Source organism: Tachypleus tridentatus, chromosome 8 (assembly GCF_004210375.1).
Source record: "Tachypleus tridentatus isolate NWPU-2018 chromosome 8, ASM421037v1, whole genome shotgun sequence".
Classification (NCBI taxonomy): Eukaryota; Metazoa; Arthropoda; class Merostomata; order Xiphosura; family Limulidae; genus Tachypleus; species Tachypleus tridentatus.
This window is the reverse complement of record NC_134832.1, coordinates 93,411,320-93,432,662: the sequence shown is the minus strand read 5'-3', so window position 1 is coordinate 93,432,662 and position 21,343 is coordinate 93,411,320. Positions and strand designations below refer to the sequence as shown.

Sequence of the window (21,343 nt, the reverse complement as noted above, 5' to 3'; positions counted from 1 at the left end):
ACTTTTCTTATAATGTTTTTTCCATTGTTATAAATAACATATAGCCTAACGTCGTGAAGTTTACGGCTGAAAATATCATTAACAGCGAGGATATACAAACGATGAAACTGCGTTCTAATCTTTATTAGTATCTAGGAAAAAGTTTGATTTAGTTTGTTTTGAATTTCACGTAAAGCTACACGAGGGCTATCTGCGCTAGCCGTCCCTAATTTAGCAGTGTAAGACTAGATGGAAGGCAGCTAGTCATCACCACCGCCAACTCTTGGGCTACTATTTTACCAACAAATAGTGGGATTGACCGTCACATTGTAACGCACCCCATGGCTGAATGGGCGAGCATGTTTGGTGTGACGGGGATTCGAACCCGCGACCCTCGCATTACGAGTCGAATGCCTTAGCCACCTAGCCATGCCGAGCAGCCTAAGAAAACGTCCCCCACTTATACAGCAGTAAGTTTACGTATTTACGATACCAAAATCAGGTGTTCGATTCCTCTCGGTGGACTCAGCAGATAGCTCGATGTTGCTTTGCTATAAGAAAACACACACACACACTTATGAAAAATAGTTTAGAATTAAATAGTTTCATTAGCGAGTTGACTTTCAATTTCGCTTTGTGTCTAGTTCAGAAAAACAAAATAAAACAATTAAACAACAGGTTATTGGTGTTGTGCCTGCTACGAAGAACGAAAACCTGCAGAATTGCCGCTGAGACACAGTGAATATTTTACATTCGCTCCAAGTATGGAGCTAATTCTGATAAGAATTTATTATGGACTTCACACATAAGTTTCTGCACATGATTTGGAAGTGGGTTTTTTTCCTCTACTGGTAGCGTCAAACTTCTATATTTTATGAAAGAGGAAATTCATTTTTGGACTTTTAGTTTTTTTAAAGTCTATTTCAGATTAGTTGGTCTAATACCAGTTATTACAACTTTTTATTGAACAGCTCTCTGATGTTTAGACTGATTTATTACAAGTTACTGAACAATTTTTGTACTTTCAAATTTATTTAATTTTGGTTTTGTAAGTGACAGGAAATTATTTTACTTCAAGTCGAGTTGTGCAGGATATTACAACAAGACTAGCACAAAATAAGTTTGGATATAAACATACAGAGAAAGATTGTTGTTGTTGTTCTGAATTAAGTACAAAGCTACACAATGGGCTATTTGTGCTTTGCCCACCACGGGTATCGAAACCCGGTTTTTAGCGTTGTAAGTTCGCAGACACACCACTGAGCCACTGGGGGGCTACAGTGAAAGAAGCATATAAACAATAGCTTCGCCATTTGGTACAGTTGTATAAGACCTATGTGTCAAAAACTCATAAAAATGTGTTTAAAGTAGTCATAATAACGTTGCAACTAGGTTTACTTCAGTATTCAAGCGAAACAGAGGAAATAAAAACAATACAAAATCGGTTACTTCAATCGCCTGTAAATAAGACTCGATTAGTAGATTTTCTACAGCAGTGTACACGTAGATCGAAATGACAACGTTTAATGTCGTTCTTGCCTATCAATTGGTTTCACAGAAAAGTGCATTTTGTCAACAAGCTTAATATCAACTTCTAGTTATTCTTTTCCATAGCTATGCATCATTTGTGAATTTTAGGAGATTACAAAGAATAATATTCATTTTGTAAATGAAAGCGACTGTCACCACACTCACAGATTTAAAACCGGCCATGAAACGCGAAAATTTCAAAGACAAAGAAATGCAAACACAACGGGTAAATATTTATTTAGGAATCGAAGACTTTGTCAGAAAAGTAGTTTTGCCTTTAGTCACTCGTTTAGTTGAAGACTCACAATACCGAAGAGTATGCTAACGTACCTTCTAATTTTAATAGCCAAATGTGAGAGGTTCGTGTCAATAACAATATTTACGAAACTCACGATCTTCGTGCTAAGGTTCACTTTGCACATAATGACGAGAGACAAGTAAAAAGCTGCAACATCTTTGTCAGTATGCAGCCTCTGTCGGTTCTTTTTGAGAAATGTGAAAGAAGTTGTCCATATAATTTCAACAAAAGGAAGATGTAAAATAATTGAATGCATGAGAACAATCAATAAAAATAAGCCATATGTGATAAGTAATAATATTGCAACCGTCAAAATGTCCTACAGGAAATACAGAATGGAAATAATTTATCCTAATAACAGGAAAAATACACGTATACGTCTGGTTGACGACTTTATTATTGAGAAAGTGTGGTGGGATACTGTTATGGCTATAAGTTTGTTTTGTTTGTTTTTTTCAATTTCGCGCAAACGAGGACTACATGAGGACTATCTGCGCTAGCTGTCCTTAATTTAGTAGTGTAAGACTAGAGGGAAGACAGCTAGTCATCACTATCCACTCCGAACTCTTGGGCTACTCTTTTACCAACAAATAGTGGGATTGACTGTCACATTATATAGCGCCCCAAGGCTGAAAGAGCGAACATGTTTGGTGCAATGGGGATTCGAACCCGCGATCCTCAAATTACGAGTTGAGTGCCTTAACCTACCTGGCCATGCCGGGCCATGATTATTAGAATCTTTGGTTTTTACCAGTGAAAATAAGTATTTATACCACATGGAACGTTGACGTTAATTCAATTTTTATATCCTTGTTCATTAGAAAAGTACTTTACCACTTAACTAAAAGGTTAAAAGATTAAAAACTTGATAGTAAGAGAGGCCCGGCATGGCCAAGCGTGTTAATGCGTGCGACTCCTAATCTAAAGGTCGCGGGTTCGCATCCCCGTCGCGCCAAACATGCTCGCCCTTTCAGCTGTGGGGGCGTTATAATGTTACGGTCAATCCCACTATTTGTTGGTAAAAGAGTACCCCTAGAGTTGGCGGTGGGTGGTAATGACTAGTTGCCTTCCCTCTAGTGTTACACTGCTAAATTAGGGACAGCTAGCATAGATAGCCCTCGAGTAGCTTTGTGCGAAATTCAAAAAACAATGCTAGTAAGACATTTGATTTTAACGACTCAAATTACCAACACAACACGTACGTTAGTGAGTGGAAAGTACGTAAACTATTGGATAAGAGTCTGAAAAATTAAATTTATAATATGACAAAAACACACTTTACTGATGTCAGACAAAATTACATTTCCAATCTAGTAAAGTCTGTAGAAAAGTTAAAATCACATTGTTAAAATGCTGTCAGCATTCATAAAAAAAAATATATTACGAAAGTGTAGATATTTTAACCACAACGCATCCTTAAACTTTCATTTTTTTTTTCAGAGAAATATGACCGATGTAAGCCCATTTACACTTGAAGAGCGTATTGTAACAAGTACATGGGTACATGAGCGCTAGAATACTGGTGACACCACACAGATACACTGGATACATAAGATATAAGGATGGGTAGGGACTTACGGGCCACCCTGTAGATAAATTTAGTGAGGTTGTGAAATGTGTAAAACACAAATTATGTCTTAATGTTTTCATATATATGTGTGCATGTTTTATCTATTGCAAAGCCCCATCGAGCTATCTGCTGTATCCACCTAGGGGAATCGAAACCTTAATTTTAGCGTTGTAACTCTGTAAACCTTCCGCTGTGTGTACGTGTAAATGCGAACCAATCACAATAACAAATATTTATAAAAATCAACAACAAGACAAAAATAATGTTACAGTTTTTGTCATAGAAACCTCGACAATTTAAATATATGCAAATATAATTATTCTGTATCATAAATTTTGTTATATTATACTAAACAGCAAAGAGATTCAGAACTTTCCACATTAATCCTTGGTTTACAGTATAAAGGGATTTAAGATTCTATCCAGTTTAGCTCCTAGCTTACGAACTGTTAACAATGAACGTGCATAAAATGAGTGAAATAAATTAAAGCTGTATTTAGTAAAAAAAAAAAAAAATTCCATTATAATATAAGTTGAAAATATTTGGGTTCTTCCTTTACAGTACCTCTAGTATCAACAATTAAGGCACTTATTTTGTTTGTTTTTTGAATTTCGCACAAAGCAACTCGAGGGCTATCTGTGCTAGCCGTCCCTAATTTAATAATATAAGACTAGAAGGAAGGTAGCTAGTCATCATCACCTACCGTCAACTCTTGGACTACTTTTATACCAACCAATAGTGCGATTGACCGACACATAATAACGCCCCCACGGCTGAAAGGGCGAGCATGTTTGGCGCGACGATGATGTGAACCCGCGACCCTCTGATTAGGAGTCGCACGCCTTAACACGCTTGGCCATGCGGGGCCAATAAGGAGGCGTTTAATATAGTAGCGATTTACATTTGTCACTTACGTAAAACAGAATAGGTGAAAAGTTTAATCTTTTTATATATATTGCTGATAGATCCCAATATATATTGGGAACAAACTCCTCGTGCCGTTGAGGAAGATTCATCAGAGAAGACCAACTCTACCAAATAAACAAGTGCATTAACTTGTGACATATAATGGTGAAAAGTACAGCTGTGTTTGCCAACGTCAATGAACGAGCGGCCTCAGGTCCTTAAAATAAACATTAAAACCAAGGCTGCACGAAACGAAAAGCTAGCTTCAAATAACAGCTTTTTTACATACTGACTAAGCAACTAAACCTCTTAGTAACAGCGATTTGTTACTTTATTAATAAATAGAAAAATGTTAAAACTACGTTTATAATAGAATTAGTGTCAAAGCAGTTCTGATACGAGGAGTATGTGTTTCACATAATAATAGCAAAGTGTTAATAAATGCTTTAACATATTTCAGATCTGGGATCTTGTTATGTGTACTACAAGCTCCAATAAAATGTGTTTTGTTTGTTTGTCTTCAATTTCGCGCAAAGCTACACAAGAGCTATCTGCGCTAGCCGTCCCTAATTTAGCAGTGTAATACCAGAGGGAAGGCAGCTGGTCATCACCACCTACCGCCAACTCTTGGACCACTCTTTTACCAACGAAAAGTGGGATTGATCGTAAATTATAACGCTCCCACGTCTGAAAGATCGAACATGTTTGGTGTGACGGGGATTCGAACCCGCGACCCTTAGATTACGAGTCGAACGCCTTAACCCACCTGGCCAAGAAAATGTAAACAGGTTTTAAATGGTGTTTTACGTACCATTGTTATAATAATAATACCTTTAAATATGAAATATTTATCTGTATTTTCATTTTACTATATTATTTTCGAGATAAAATTATTTTTCATATCTAATCACCTCAAATAACTTTCTTGTTTTATTTTAACTTAATTCTTACATTCAGTTAAACTTGAAGGCGCTTCAGTGTGCGCTTTATTTTTGTGAAAAAGGTCGCGTTTTAGCAAATCTAACAAAACTGTATAGATATGCGTACAAAAGGCCTAACATTAATTAAGCCTTTATTAAATACGCTTTATATCATGTAAAAATAACTTAAGACTGTAACTTGTGTACGTTTTTGCTTTAGTTTAGTTAGAGTTAAACTTTACTGTACGAGTAGTAACAGTAAATAAACTTGTGATGTGTTTATTCGACCTAACATTGGATATTTACAAAATTTTTGATAACCCTTTAATGTGTCGTTGTACAAAAAAACCTACTCAAGTATATTTATATCTACCTTTTAATTACATACTTTGAAATGAAATGCTTGTGTATACGCATTTAGATAGGAAGGAACGTTCGCATTTGCAGGACAGAAAAAAATTAATATAATTATAATAGAAGAGTCGTGTGTTCGAAACAGGAACGTTTTAAACTGCAACAATGTTACTAAAATTCCATTAGACTAATAGTACACACTGCAACATGCATTGAATATTACACAAGTCTGATAGGAGTTTCACAACATTTATAAATAAATGTTTATAGACTTGTTAATATAAATTAAGAACGTTCTCTGCTATCACCAGGGAAGAATAATTTGCTAAAAATAATAATTCTTAAAGAAATAGATTTGAATATATGGCATTGAATTCATATATCTCAAGAGAAAGTGATCGTTATAAAGTCTTTAAAGTAACAGCTGTCTCCAGCCCTGAGACTGTTTCTGATTTCAAGAACAAAAGTGGTGTCAAACATAATGAATTAAAATATCTTAAGGTACGGAATACATAAATGTATTTGGACATTGTTTTTACAATCTCACGCAACTACAAGGATATACATTTTGTAATGAGAGTTTTAAGTTTAGATAGTCAGATCATAAACTGAATAAAGATAATTCTTTTAAAGTTTAAGTGTTATATACCTTTTTCTACTTATGGGAAAATGTATTTATTTATAATATACTTCCTATGAGAAATAGTGTTGATACTGATTATGTATGTAAATATGTATATATCTCACGCTGTGACAACGGTAGTCTTCAGATTTATGACGCTAAAATCAGAAGTTCGATTCTTCTCGCTGTACACAGCGGATAACCCCATGTGGATTTTCTATAAGAAAACACACGTACCAATACATACATGTGTGTGTGTGTAATGTTATTACTTATTGTAAATACACGCTTATAGCAATTACTGGTAATATTATTACATATTTATATACATTTCTTGTTCCTAATAGTACTATTATTAATATAATTTTTCTTTTAATTTGATGTCCAGCAAAACTTTTGTTACTTTCTATCACAAACAAGTTATTTGTTGTTTGTCCGAAGAAACGTTGTTAGCAAGTAGCCTAGTTTAGTTCAGATAACCATTAACTTCTGTTATATACTACTTTCCTGTGTTCAGTGTTGATTCACTGTGGCTGAACAGGACTGTCTTATGTTTATCTACTTTGAGCTTTGCAGGCACAAACTTACCTTAAATGTTAAATGGTACTGTTGTCATTTTTTTGAGAATATTATTAATGCTGTTGGGTTCTCCAGCTGTTTCAGATTTTGTGAACCGAACATAACCTCCATCTTGTCAAGATATATGAAGCCTTGTACACATAAAAGTAACTACAGTTCGTTCAAACTACATAGAAAGTTACTGCTTCAATGAAGGGGTGGGGTCTTCCAAAAAAACAAAAATATTGTGAGAGGAATTTAGTTTTTAAAGGAAAGTCTGCTTTCTTCAAATGGAGTGGTCACTGATATATTGATATCTCCCTTCGCCCCGCTCGCGGTAAAGTTTTAGTCACTATTTTCATGATTTTCAGTGAACATAGATCGATATGATGTCGCCCGATAATGAAGTATTGTTTAAAGACAGGAGCCACGTGACCGGTGATGTCTTCCTCATATTGGTGCCAGAAGGCGAGAAGTTACAAAGTGTGTCATTAGGTGGCGGAGGATGAGATCATCTATGTTATACCAACTGTGCAAGCGAACCACCATAGGGTGTTATTGATCTTGGATGAATATGGTTATCAAGCTGCATCATGTTACGCAACAATACATAAAACTATTCTAGACCTTAACGTGGTATTAGTTTCTGTATTCAGCAGATAGCCTGATGTGACTTTGCTATAAGAAAAACACACACACAGTTTCTGTATTAACGTTATGATTAATTTTATACATTACAGTTTCACTACAAGATCTCTTTCTTAGATAACAAGCAAAACATTGGAATACGCAATATTAGTGTTTTATTTATTGCACTATATGTTATGCATTACATTATTTGTATAATATAGTTTATAATTTACTTTCATGATGGCCCCCCAATGGCTCAACGGTATGTCGGTGGACTTACAACGCTATAAACCGTGTTTCCATACCCGTGGTAGACAGAGCACAGATAGCCCATTGTGCAGCTTTGTGCTTAATTCAAAACAACAACTTTCATGATTATCCATATACTAGTTCAGATTATAATCTACGTAAATGTTTGTTTCATGTATATTCGTAAATAAAACAACCAACTATATTCACTAAACAAATAACTGAAATGCTGTGGACTCCGTCAAGCACTTGAATGAAGTATAATTGTGGAGCTGCAAGCAGTAGTTGCCAACTTGCTCAACAGTTTGTTTCTGTGGAAAAATTAAGCAGGCAGTTATCATTGTTGTTAAGGTATACGTGAATACGTGGAAGTAAAGATCCCTTCAAATTTGTATCATTTATTGTTCAACAAAACACTTTGGGGGACACACTGATTTTGAACTATAAGGTCTGCTGTTGTAGATTCAGTTGTAATAACTGAATGCGTCACTAAAGCAGCAGAAATAGCTATCCCAAAACAACAATACACACATGGAAACCACACAAAAACATAATAAATATGATTAAAGAAAGACGCAAATGACGAAAACATAATATATATAAACACAAGAGATATAACTTTAAAATCACACATGAATGAACTATGAATCAAAATTAGAAATGAAATAAAATCACTAAAACAAGGAAACTACCTTAAACGAAGAAGATAATTCACAAAAATTCGGAAATCACCTGAAAAATTCACACAAAACAAAAAGCATCAAAACCCTACCCAGTACGAGTCCATGGTAATGAAACAGCATATACTAACGCGCAAAAGGCTGAAATATTTAAAGAACATCTACGAAGCATTTTCCAAATACAAAACGATCCAGATGTGAATAATTATAACTGAAGCAATCTGAGGGTCGCGGGTTCGAATCCTCGTCGCACCAAACATGCTCGTCCTTTCGGCCGTAGGGGCGTTATAATGTGATGGTCAATCCCACTGTTCTTTGGTAAAAGAGTAGCCCAAGAGTTGGCGGTGGGTGATGAAGACTAGCTGCCTTCCCTCTAGTCTTACACTACTAAATGAGGGACGGCTAGCGCAGATAGCCGTCGAGTAGCTTTGTGTGAAATTCAAAAAACAAACAAATAAACAAGAATCGAATAAAAAATTAATATACCAAAAACACAAATTTTAGTACTGGCGTGTGTATGTTTTCGTTATAGCAAAGCCACATCGAGCTGTCGGCTGTGTCCACCGAGGAGAATCGAACCCTTGATTTTAGCACTGTAAACCCTTAGACCTACCGCTGTCCCAGCGAGGGACCTAAGTACCGGCAGCACAAAATAAACTAATTAAAATTAACCTAAAACTATCTTAACGGAGCAATTCTCCAAACAGCTACATTAACAAACTTTCTTGATGTCACTTATAACACAAAATTAACCTGCAAAAGTATATATCAGGTCATCCCTTAAGTAATGTCCGATTTTAGGTTCAGAAAAAGAGAAAGGATTTCAAACGCTTTCAATGTTATTTAATCAATAATGTATGTTCCATTATTATTAATTACTTTCTGCCAACGATTCACTTCTATAAAATTCTTGCGATTTGAAAGAAAAGAATGTAGAGAGGATGGCTTTGACATTTTCATGTGTTCCAAGCTCTTTTCCATCAAGATAGTTCTGCAATCTTCGGAATAGATGATAATCAGATGAGCAAGGTATGGAGAATAAGGAGGATGTGGAAGTTTTTCCCAGTCTAGCTCTACAATCTTTATAGATGTGATCCTTGCTGTATGGGGCCGTGCATTATCCTGGTGTAACATAACACTTTTACGATTGATGAAAGTAGTCCTCTTTTCTGTCAGTGCAACATTCAAGCGCTCTAACTGTTGACAACAAAGTCTCATGTAATTGTTACATTGAGTGGCAGCAACGCAAAGTGGATCATACTAACAATATCTCACCAAACGCTTAACAAGACTTTCCTTGGGTGAAGACTCATATTGGGCTGTACTTTAACCAGTTTACCTGCACTAAGCCATTGTCTGTGGCGCTTAACATTCTTATAAAATATCCATTTTTCATCTCCAATCACTAACCTATCCAAAAAAAAAAAAGGTGAGTTACGTTCACGAGAGTGCAGAGAAGTGCAAATATCCACTTTTGCTCTCAGGTTGACTTCTGCCAAATCATGGGGGACCTATTTTCCAAGTTTTGACACCTTTCCAAGCTGTTGAAGATGACGGCGGACTGTTAAATGGGTTGAATTAAGCTTCTGTGCTAGTTCTTCAACTGTTACAACACAATCTTCACCAAGTGCAGCCAGCAGCAAGTCATTATTAAACTCAACAGGACGACCTGAACATGGCGAATCACTTTATCTGTAGTCAACTGATCTGAATTTTTGAAACCACTTTGAAATTTGCTTTCATTGGGAGACTCCGCACAAAAAACACCTTGAATTTTTCGTGGAGTTTCTGCTGCACTATTGCCTTTTTTAACTCATAAAACATTATATGCCTAATGTGCTCTTCAGACACATCCGTCTTCATAAGGGTTTATTTGATTAATAATCTGAAAAAGTGGATTTGGGTAAGTTTCTTTTATTTGTCTGAACATTTTTATACACGTCCTCCTCCATATTTTAGTCATTAAAGCCTTCTACAAAGACAGAAATGATGATGCATTTTCTGTGTTAAAATTTCGGAAATTACTTATGGGATTACCTGATACATGAAATGTCAAACAAAATCTAGCAAAGAACAAATCAAATTAGAAGTATGTCAGAAAATAATACAGGAACAACACGAACTGACAAGTTAAAAATAAATGAACAATATATACGACCAATTATAGAGTCAGCCTGGATCAGTGTCACACCCAAGAAAATTAAACTATTGTTATTGGTTTGAATGAAGCACAAAACTACACAATGGGCTATCTGTGCTCTGCCCACCACAAGTATCGAAACCCGGTTTTTAGCGTTGTAAGTTCACAGACATACCGCTGAGCCACTGGAGTGCAAATTAAACTACCAATACAAGAAAATGCAATACTTATATATAAATACCTCCGCTTAACAAACTCTAAATTGTTACATAAATTTGCAAATATACAAGTACTCTATGACAAATCTCTAAGCTGCTCATTCACGTACTTGAAGAAAAACTTGTATAAAAATGAAATGTTGCGCGCATTAGATCGCTGTATGATGCATGATGAAAATGAACCTAACTACCTTCCACCCTTAAATATGTACCACAAATTTAGTAATATACTACCTATTGCTAGACTTACATAAATCATCATTTTGTTGTTTATAATATTTTGTATTAAAATGGTATTTATATAAATATACTTAGAATAAGTCAGCAACATGAAAAACAGTGGTGTATGTAGACTATTTATATAGTGGGTTTGTTCCAGTGTAAATGACAAGCGTTTTGATAGGAATTTTAAATTCATATCAATGAACATTTGTAAAAGCAATACTCTCTTTTATGTTGCGTTCAACATTTAACAGTTTCCTAAACATAAAATCATTAATAATAGCATAAACGCCGGAGGAAGAGGTCAAGATAGTACCAGTCCCTCCCAGGTCAACCCAAAGGACCTAGATACCGATCATTAGAAACAGCGAATAAACTGTTTACTTCTGTTAGCATTAAGGCTGGACTTTTGCTCAGTAGGGCGTATTAAATTAATCTTGAATTTAAATCGTAAGGTGAAAGCTGTGGGATTAAAGATTTTTCACTGGATATTGGCTCATTCTCTTTATAAAACATCCTTACACTTTGTCGTGCACTACCCACCTTGAATTCTTCGAAACCCATTCCTGACATTCTTTCAACCATGGAGACCTTACACCAATTGTTTAAACCAATGCTTCCCAAACTTTCCAGGTATGATTCAGTTTTGTAAGTTTTTCACAACAGCTCACTCATCCAGTTCGAGAAAAAACAAAAATATACTAAATTAAAATGCTAAAATTCTTTATTATGATGTAAATATACATCACACTACAATTATAATGAATACAACATAAAATAAACAAAAATGAATGTATTTATCAAACTACAACTAGAATAAATAATTAACAAGATGCCCGGCATGGCCAGGTTTATTAAGCCGTTCGGCTCGTAATCTGAGGGTCGCGGGTTCGAACCCCGGTCGCACCAAACATGCTCGCACTTTCAGCCGTGGGGGCGTTATAATGTTACGGTCAATTCCACTATTCGTTGGTTAAAGAGTAGCCCAGGAGTTGGCGGTGGGTGGTGATGACTAACTCCCTTCTCTCTAGTCTTACACTGCTAAATTAGGGACAGCTATCGCAGATAATCCTCGTGTAGCTTTGCGCGAAATTCAAAAACAAACTAATTAATAACAAATTATTTTTTCGGTTATTCTGGTAACCAAAATAATTTTTGATAGGGAGTTAGAAGTCAACGCTGAACCTGAACATAAAATACCGGTCCAAACAATTATCAAATTTCGAAGAAGAAGGTATGTTGTTGCTATTGTTAGATTTTATGTAAAACGCGGAACGTGTAATAATTAATGTGTAGTTTTTATATAATAATAAATAATTTCTTTAGGAGCGATAGGATATTTTCTTTCTTAAAAATAATAAAAAGGGGAGATCAAAACGATGCTATAGTGATACTAATAGAATTGATTTGTGAATTATAGAGAGCTCATTATATCCTTTTACACGAGGGCCATCTGCGCTAGTCGCCCATAATATAGCAGTGTAAAACTAGAGGGAAGGCAGCTAGTCATCACCACCCACTGCCAACGTTTGGGCTACTCTTTTGCCAAAGAATAGTGGGATTGGTCGTACATTATAACGCCCCCACGGCTGAAAGGACGAGCATTTTGGTGTGACGGAGATTCGAACCCACAATCCTCAGATTATGAGTCGAGTGCCTTAAACGTGTCCTTAAAAAGGATAACAATACCACTGACAGTAGAGACCTGACATCACAGGCTTACTCAAAGACATAGAAGATTGAAACTATGGATAGATACCATGATCTTAAGAAAATTAAGCTAATAAATTGCATGGAATATTTGAAGGACTATAGGAAGACTGTGGATCTGGTTTTAAAAAATTTATAAAATCCGTTTGTTTTTTGACTTAAAAGAAGGGGAGCAAACTAACTATGATAAAACTAATAGTAACAGCAAGAGAAGCAAGATATAAGAATGGTGATTGGGTTATTAAAATGATTGATACAGAAGGTAATATCATTGTTGAAGACTTTGGGAAGGCTGAGCTTTTAAATATTCTATTCAGTTTTTCCAAAAGGGGATGCTACAAGGATTTCTATTTCTGAGCATTCAGTAGCAAATATTGCAGTTGAACTGAATCAGATATTAATGTATTTATTACAGCCGGCAAGAGTAATCGAAGCTTCGTATATGGATCTTTTTCCGCGAATATTCGAATGCAATAATATTCGGAAATTCGCCTAATTAATATTAATAAATATTAACTTACCATTGTAGAAAAATGAAGTCAAATCTGAATAAATAACACTTTATTTAACTTTTTTTGGTAGTTGTCTGCTAAAGAGGAAAAGGAAATCCAACTTTTGTGAACATTGCATTGTGGGTACAAGATTACAGTAAACCTTCTTAAAGTTGCTACTTTGGCGCCAAAAGACTTTAAATATGGAGGATCAAGGCAGAAAGTCTGCTGTTTGGAAGTATTTTAAACTAGATGGAAAGAAGGCAGAGTGTCAGCTCTGCAAAGCAAACCTGTCATTTTGTGGAGGTACAACAAACCTAAGAAATCATATGAGTAACAGGCATAGTGGAATTTCCCTAACTTCCAACAAACAGGTGAGCAGTGAGCACATGGCTGTTTGACATTTCTGAACCTGCAGGAATATTCTGTGTTTAAAATTATATTATCCCATTTTTTTTAAATATATGTTTTATATTTATTTTATGTATAGCTAGCAAATATATAATTAATTATTCACCTGCATTTGCAGGACTCTAAAAATGTTACTGCTGCACCTACACTGAGACAAACAACACTCCTGCAGCTGAATCCCTGTGCTACCAAAATGAATGTACACAGCACTGAGAGAATAAACAGGAGCCTGGCTCTTATGTGTGCTGTAGATCTTAGACCACTCAGTTTTGTTGAGGGTGTAGGATTTAGATATTTTGCAAACCAGTTAAACCCATCATACAAAGTTCCTTGTAGAAATACTGTTGGTAACTACCTTACAAAACTGTACAATGATGCCAAGACAGAGATGATTGGAGAACTGAGAGACCAGCATGTTTCACTGACCACTGATTTGTGGACTAGTAATGCAATGCAAGGTTACATTACTATCACAGAACAACACATTGACTTGCAATGGAAAATGCACTCAAATGTTCTGGGCACCAGACTCTTTTCTGATAGACACACAGGTCAAAATATTGCTTCTGAAATTCACAATCTGTGTTCTGAATTTCTAAACAACAACAATATTGTCCACTTAACTACTGATAATGCTGCAAATATGCTTGTGGCAGCAGAAAAGTTAGGCATTTCTCACTCTGGCTGTTTTGCCCACAGCCTTCAGTTAGCTCTGCAAGATGGGCTTAAGCTTGCACCCATTGCAAAAGCCCTTGGGGCAGGGAGAAGGTTGGTTACATTCTTCAACCATTCTGTTCTGGCCACAAGTGCCCTAAAACAAAAGTAAGTTCAGATGGCTACTGAAGCCCAGAAGGAACAAGTAAAGAAGGGTCCCATCATTGCAAAGAACCTTATACAGGATTGCTCTACAAGATGGAACTCTGCGCTGGAGATGGTGCAGCGACTGGTAGAGCTCAGAGTGCCCATATATGCAGTGTTGGTAGACGCTACCATTGCAAAAAGTGAAGAAAGATTTGACATTGATGATGTCTTTTGGGACACGATGCATACAATAATCCCAATACTTCATCCTTTTGCAGAAGCCACTGAAATTCTTGGGAAGGAAGATCTTCCCACAGGGTCCTCAATTTACCCTCTGCTGACAGACATGATGGAGGACCTTAAGACCACAGAGGAAGACAAAGCACTAGCTAAGCAGTTGAAAAAAACAATCAGTATGGGATTGGTGAAAAGATTTAAATTCTTGTCAGAAGATGGAGGAATCATTAATGAAGGTCTGAATAGTTCCCTGCTGAAAGCTTCAGCACTTGATCCTAGATATAAAAGTCTAAAATTTTTAACCGAAAGTCAGAGAAAGGAACTTCATGCCAACATAGCAGAAGAAATCAGGAGATCAAGCAACACTGCAGAAGTCAAGAAGGAACCTGAGGCAGATGAGGTAACAGAACCACCTGTAAAAAACCCATTATGTCAAAGTTTTGAGTTATGTAATGGGTGATACAGTAGACTTGACAGAAGGCAGTGATGTTTCTTCAGTTGAGGAAGAGTTGGCTGATTTTGTCAGAGAGCCTCTAAGGCCACCAAACCCTCTTCAGTGGTGGTCTGTGTACAGGTCAAGGTTTCCATCAATTGCTTCAGTTGCTAAGAAATACCTGTCTATACCTGGTACATCAGTACCAAGCGAACGATACATTCAGCACAGCAGGTTTGACCGTCAGCAAGCTAAGGGCTTCCCTTAACCCTGAACATGTGGATCAATTGGTGTTCCTGAACAAGAACTTGAAGTCAGCAGTCAAAGCCAACATGACAGTCCCTTCTGATTTTCTCCCTGCATCTGATGCTCTCCCTGCAGTTACAGTTACCTGTACCCCTTCGAGTGCTGCCAGTGCTGCCAGTACTAGCTCACAGGTCTCTAATCCAGTTTATCCCCAACTTCCTGGGCTTCCATCCTCAAATGTAAAGGAGGAAACACCATGAACAGGAATGTGCATACACTCAGTATTTTCAGTGAAAGTTGTTTTATGAGGTTTTTTTACAAATGTTTTTATTGTTAGTGTTTAACTTTTAATATTTTCCAAGTAACAATGGACAGAGCATTAATAATTGACCAGGATGTGGAACAGGTCTATGTGGCTGCAGCATAAACTCAGTATTTTATGTCTATTTTAACTTGTTTAGTGTTAATTGTTTTCTGATGTTTTTTTATGTTCATTAATAAAGTTCATGTTTATTAATAATGTTGTTTCCCCAGTGTGTAGAATAAAAGAAAACAAACAACAATAATTATTTTGACAAGTATTTTATTCAACACAGTATAGTAATATAATTACATAAATAAAATAATAATGGACAACAATTTTACAGCATCAAAATAAGAAAAAACAGGTCACAGGTGCCAGAAGTCAGCTTTTGTACAGAGGGCTCACATTGAACAGAGCAGCAACAATATGGTTTACAGTAATACATTACCCATGGTGCACTGTGACAGGAAGTTCAAGAAAAGAATGTAAACTTCAGTAAATGATGAAAAACAAGTTATTTCTACTCTTTACTGGCATAAATATTGCAATTTAAGGTAAGTTAATTATTAATTAATAATTCTAAAACGATCTAACAAGTATATGCACGAATATTCGGATATTCACGAATTTTCGCCCACAAATATTCGAGTGCCGTTCTGACATTCGTTGACCGGCCTAGTATTTATAATAAGTAAAGTAATTGTAAGATTGAAAATACATAAGCATCAAAATATGTCTATTCTAGGATAGTAAACTAAAAGACAGGAGAGATCAAATATGAAACCTCCCTCTTTCATTTTTGGTGGGTCAATAGACAGCAGGTTCATAAGTGTTAAATTTTTCTAACATTATTACAATTTTTAAAGGGATGATAAGTATTGCTATTAAAATTATAGACTCGTTGATCTTTATCTATGAGGTAAAACTAATTCAAGTCTTATTTAAAAAAAGTTTTGTAAAATTATTTAATGAAATGCATTGTCATGAACAAGAGTCAGCATAGATTCACTAATGAGAAGACTCACTAGTTTTTTAACTATTTTTCAAATTAATACTGACTAAAGGAAAGAGTGTGGATTTGATGTATGTGCTAAAGAGAAGGTTAGTTGAGAAAACCACATCAGTGGGATTGAGGATAGATGAATTCATTATATTGAGAATAAGAGAAGGAAAATTATTAACCTTTTCCATTATTTGCTCGAGATAAAATAGGCAATCTCTGTGTTTCAAAATAATATTTGACTAAGTTAATTTAATCAGACTTTTTCTCATCATATTTTTAATTATTTGCCCAAATTTATTAGTATGTTTTTATGTGTTATAATCAGTCCTTGCTAGATCTCTATCAAATTTGATCTGAATTATGTATCATAAACAATAGAAAAAACATTTCAAATTTTTACTGTAGTTTTATTGAAGTAATGCTTATGTATATATCATCTATAAATCCACATATTTAATTTTATTTTTTGAGTCTGTTTTGTGCAGAAATATGATAACATGTCATAATAGAACTTTTGTTTTATTAGTGAATGATTATAGGCTATCAAAAAGCAAAATAAAATAGAACTTTTGAGCTCATTTCCAGAAAAGAACATCTAACAGTGAAGTGATTAATAGAGTCAAGTCAAACTGGATCTTTTGTTTTTCATTTCTACATTATGCTGCATGTTAGTGGATGACATCAAACTCTGCAATATTTCAAGCTGTATTGAAAATCTTGAAATGCTACAGAACAAAGATGTAACAAAAAACACTTTTTATTTTCATTTATGAAGATAAGCAATAATCTTATGAAGCAACCAAGCAAAGAGGAACTAAGAGTGTTTCAGCTAAAATTTGTTTAAACTTTGATGCTCTGAGATGGATGTTTTTTGGTGCATTTTATGAAAATGAAATTAGCTTTTATGAAGCATTGAAACATTAATACTTTTTCCATATATAAAAAAAATTAGGAATATTTTTTTAAAAGGAAATAGAACTGTTGGTAACAATTTTGGGTTCCATAATTTGTGTTAATGTAGGCCTGTTACTTGCTGTATCACTGTGATAGGTAAGGTGTACATGTCTGCTCTGTACAACATAGGTAGGACACTGAGTTTCACAATCTCAGCTAGAAAGTAGGGCAGTATAATTGAAGGAAACTATCATAGTTTGCCAGTTCAAGTTAATATCATGTATTATTTAAACAAGTTTTCATTTAAGTACATTCTTTGTGACATAATTACAGGATACAGAAAAAGATATTCTGAAGACAATTACAATACTTTATAATTTATCATTAACTTTGCACAATTGCAGTAATGTTTACAAAGTAAAATTAAGAATGAAAGTTTTAAAAAACGCATGTAATAATTATTTATGTCGTTTTAGTGAATATATGTCTGTTATGCCATATCCTTGCAGAATAATCTACATCAACCAATAAGTTGGCAGATGGCATTTAAATATAGTTATTGCAATGTAGTAATTAATACATTTGAGGTGTAATGTGGATCATTCTTTTGATGTAGATGGGAATCAATATAATACCTTGACTGAAAGTAAATGATCTTGATGCAACATTGTTAATAGTGAAACTAAGGTGTATTTATACATAGCAATTTTAGGTCAAGAGAGATTTTTACATTATATATTCATATTTTTCGTTATGCTTAGCTCATTTGGAGTACAGTTCAGATTTTAGTTACTTTGTCTAAGAAAGGATATTGACAAGGAGTTTAAGAAATCAGTAAAGTGGTGCTAGTAGAATTGTTATGGGAACAAAAGGTTGTCACATGTAGACAGGTTAAGATAACTTTTCTCTTGAGAAAATAATGGTAAGAGTAGGATTTCGAAAGGAACTTCAGGTTTTCCTTCACCTTTATACACATGCTGAAAGAATGTTCTATGTGTGTTTTTAAAGACTGGTAAAAAATACTCTAAAAATAACTTCTAGTAAAAATAAATACATTAAAGATTTAATAACAGGCATTGCACTTGGGTAACTTTTATTAAATGATTTTTTAAAAAAGTTACTTTCTAAACATGAAATTCAGTTACTGTATAAAAACTATATGGTTAAAGTGTACAATCTTTTATGCATAGTTGCTCTCCATTATATCTGAGTGTTTTTTTGTTTTTGTTTAACAATTTAATAATTTTAAGTGTTGTTTTTTTGTGTAAATATGTAATTTTGTCCTACTTTTAATACATCATAAAATAAAACCAGTCACAATCATACTCAAACAAAAAGGTTATCCATTTCAGTTACATATATAATTTATCCTTAAAATGATAAATCAAATTAAGTAATACATTTTTCTCAAGGAAGATGAACTAAAAATGCCCACAAAAAATGCATTGATGCTTAGTGCAGAAAAAAACCTCATAGATGACAGCCAGCTGACTTTTCTGATTGTCAGTAGCAATAATGATTGCTGAATGTTTTCACTTACAAAGAGCTCTGTACTTCTACCTTGTATCTTTGTAGGGATAAATAACTTTATTAGTGTATATTTTCATATAATATTTTATTTTATTACTCATTAGAATCTCTGCTAACCTACCCTGTTTTTTATGTGTGTACAAGATAATACTTATTAAAATAGATACTCCGTTTGAAACTGTCACTGTAATGAAATTGGTCGACACCATTAATTTTTTTTAAGTTGAGGCACTTGACCCTGTAATCTGAGGGTTGCGTGTTCAAATCCCTGTTACACCAAACATGCTCACTCTTTCAGCCATGGAGCATTATAATGTAATGGTCAAACCCACAATTCATTGGTAAAAGAGTAGCCCAAGAGTTGGAGTGGGTAGTGATGACTAGTTGTCTTTCCTCTGGTCTTACACTGCTGAATTAGGGACAGCTAGTGCAGATAGCCCTTCTGTAGCTTTGCATGAAATTCAAAACAAATAAACCTACTATAAATACCACTATGTTTATGATATACATGTATATCAATGCACACATTAATGGTTTATAAACAATGAAATTAAATGACAGTTGAAAATATAAAATCAGGTTTCTAAATGTATTTTAGTTTACTCTTGTTGGTGACAGTAGACAAATCAATACTAACTATTTAGTTATAAATCCTTAATATCTGATGGGACAAATCTTAATTCAAATTTTCCTGAATATTTGTTACATAACACCTTGTTATCTTTAATTTTCAGTGTTTATGCTAAATTTGTGTAAACCATATACTAATTTTGTATATCCCTATAATTGAACTTTGACAGAATGCTGATGGAATAAAAATTATTGAACATTATACCATACAAGGTCTGAAAATGGAAAATCTTTTCTTGTTATAACCTTTATGAAATTTTTCAGAGTGAGTATTAGTCAAGTTAAGTTTCTGAAAAGTGATTCAGAATATTGTAGTTTTTTTAGAGGATCAGCTTCCCTACTTTCATTTTTAATCTTATTATTCAATTTTATATAATCAGTTTTCCCCCCATCTCTTTATTAAGACTACCTCAGGGCTATACTTGTACTATTGTACTACTCTTTGTTTCCTGTTTTCTTTTTAACTGTTGGCTATCATTTTACCTTGTTGTCAATCATCTCCACCATGGTTGTTTCCTTCAATGTTCTAAAAGAGATTATGTAACAGGTGAGAATGTAGGCTACTCACTGGAAATAGATTTAACCACCAGTTGCAATGGATTTATATTAAATACAGAAATATAGTTGTGAGTGAAAAAAAGTCACTAACTCAAGAACATTTGCAGTTAAAATAAAGAACTGACTCTGAGACTGAGATTCAAAACACCTTCTAACACGCTGTATAAAAATACTTGGTTACATTGAGATAACCTAAGCTATCTTGGAACATATTAGCATAAAACTATCAAATTCATCAATTAGAACTGATAATTTTTCTTTGATTATGCTTTTAGTAACATATATTAAATTGCTAAACACTACCAATAGATAATTGATTATTACGTTGATTAAATTCAGTTTTCATATCTTGACATTATATGTTTGATTCTAGCTATTTATTCAATTCTAGAAAGAGATGGTAATAATTTACCTACACTGAGTTTAAGTAGAAAACATTAGATGCATGCATCATGGTTGTAGACTGTCTTGTTCACAGACTGGAAACTTCCAGGAGAACTTCAATATAGCTAGAACTTTCAGTTCTTTGCCAGAAGACTTTTGCAGGTATTCTGCTTTCAGTCACCACTGTAGTAACTCCAGACTTTTGTGAGCATCAGACAACTAATTTTTTGGCTCCAAATATAGGGGTTGTTATACAAAATCTTTCTGGTGTGCTTATAACTTTTCAGATAGTGTAGACATCTACCTGCAAGATGATATGATAATTGATCAGTTTTTGCTATCTCATGATTATTGAAATCAGAATCAAAACCACTTAGCCATTGGTTATAAATATGGTAAATCGATAGCCTATTCACTTGTATCTCTTCTCACATTTTTTATTATAGATCCTACATCAAAGTTCCAACTTATCTCTTTTTAGTAACTGTATCCAAATTAATGTAAACATTCCATATAGCTTTTGCTTTGCTGCAACAGCATCAATCTGTTGATAACAGTCTTGTTCTAATGGTAACGAGTAACCCACTTGAAGTAAAAAAATTATTCTACGGACGGCTGGTATGGGTATTAACAATTTAATTAAAATAAAGTTTTAATACCAATACCAGCCGTCTGTAGAATAAATCTTGTTCTCAGTATCTCTAATGAGGTTTTCATCAACAATCATACGGCTGTAGTAGCATTGTTTATATATATTATAAATATCTACCTTGTTAACGTATTCTTGGTCAGTCTTCGTGATATAACTCGTACATTCACTAATTGTACACTTCAG

At 34.4% G+C, this 21,343-nt stretch overlaps 2 protein-coding genes across 3 annotated transcripts in view; both read left to right on the top strand.

The window, feature by feature from the left end:
- The first annotated feature begins 13,042 nt into the window (after positions 1-13,042).
- LOC143222959 (isoaspartyl peptidase/L-asparaginase) overlaps positions 13,043-21,343 on the top strand; it is a 47,550-nt gene continuing 39,249 nt past the window's right edge. The window contains exons 1-2 of one of the 2 annotated variants that reach the window (XM_076450197.1): positions 13,043-13,451; positions 15,853-16,063. The gene's annotated coding sequence lies outside the window, so the exon portion shown is untranslated. The remainder of the gene's footprint in view (positions 13,452-15,852; positions 16,064-21,343) is intronic. The other variant, XM_076450196.1, reaches the window with a different exon arrangement.
- LOC143223965 (E3 SUMO-protein ligase ZBED1-like) lies at positions 14,140-15,465 on the top strand. The gene is made up of 2 exons (XM_076452434.1): positions 14,140-14,926; positions 15,127-15,465. Exons 1-2 carry the CDS (start codon positions 14,321-14,323, stop codon positions 15,463-15,465), a joined length of 945 nt encoding a protein of 314 aa, XP_076308549.1. The 5' UTR covers positions 14,140-14,320.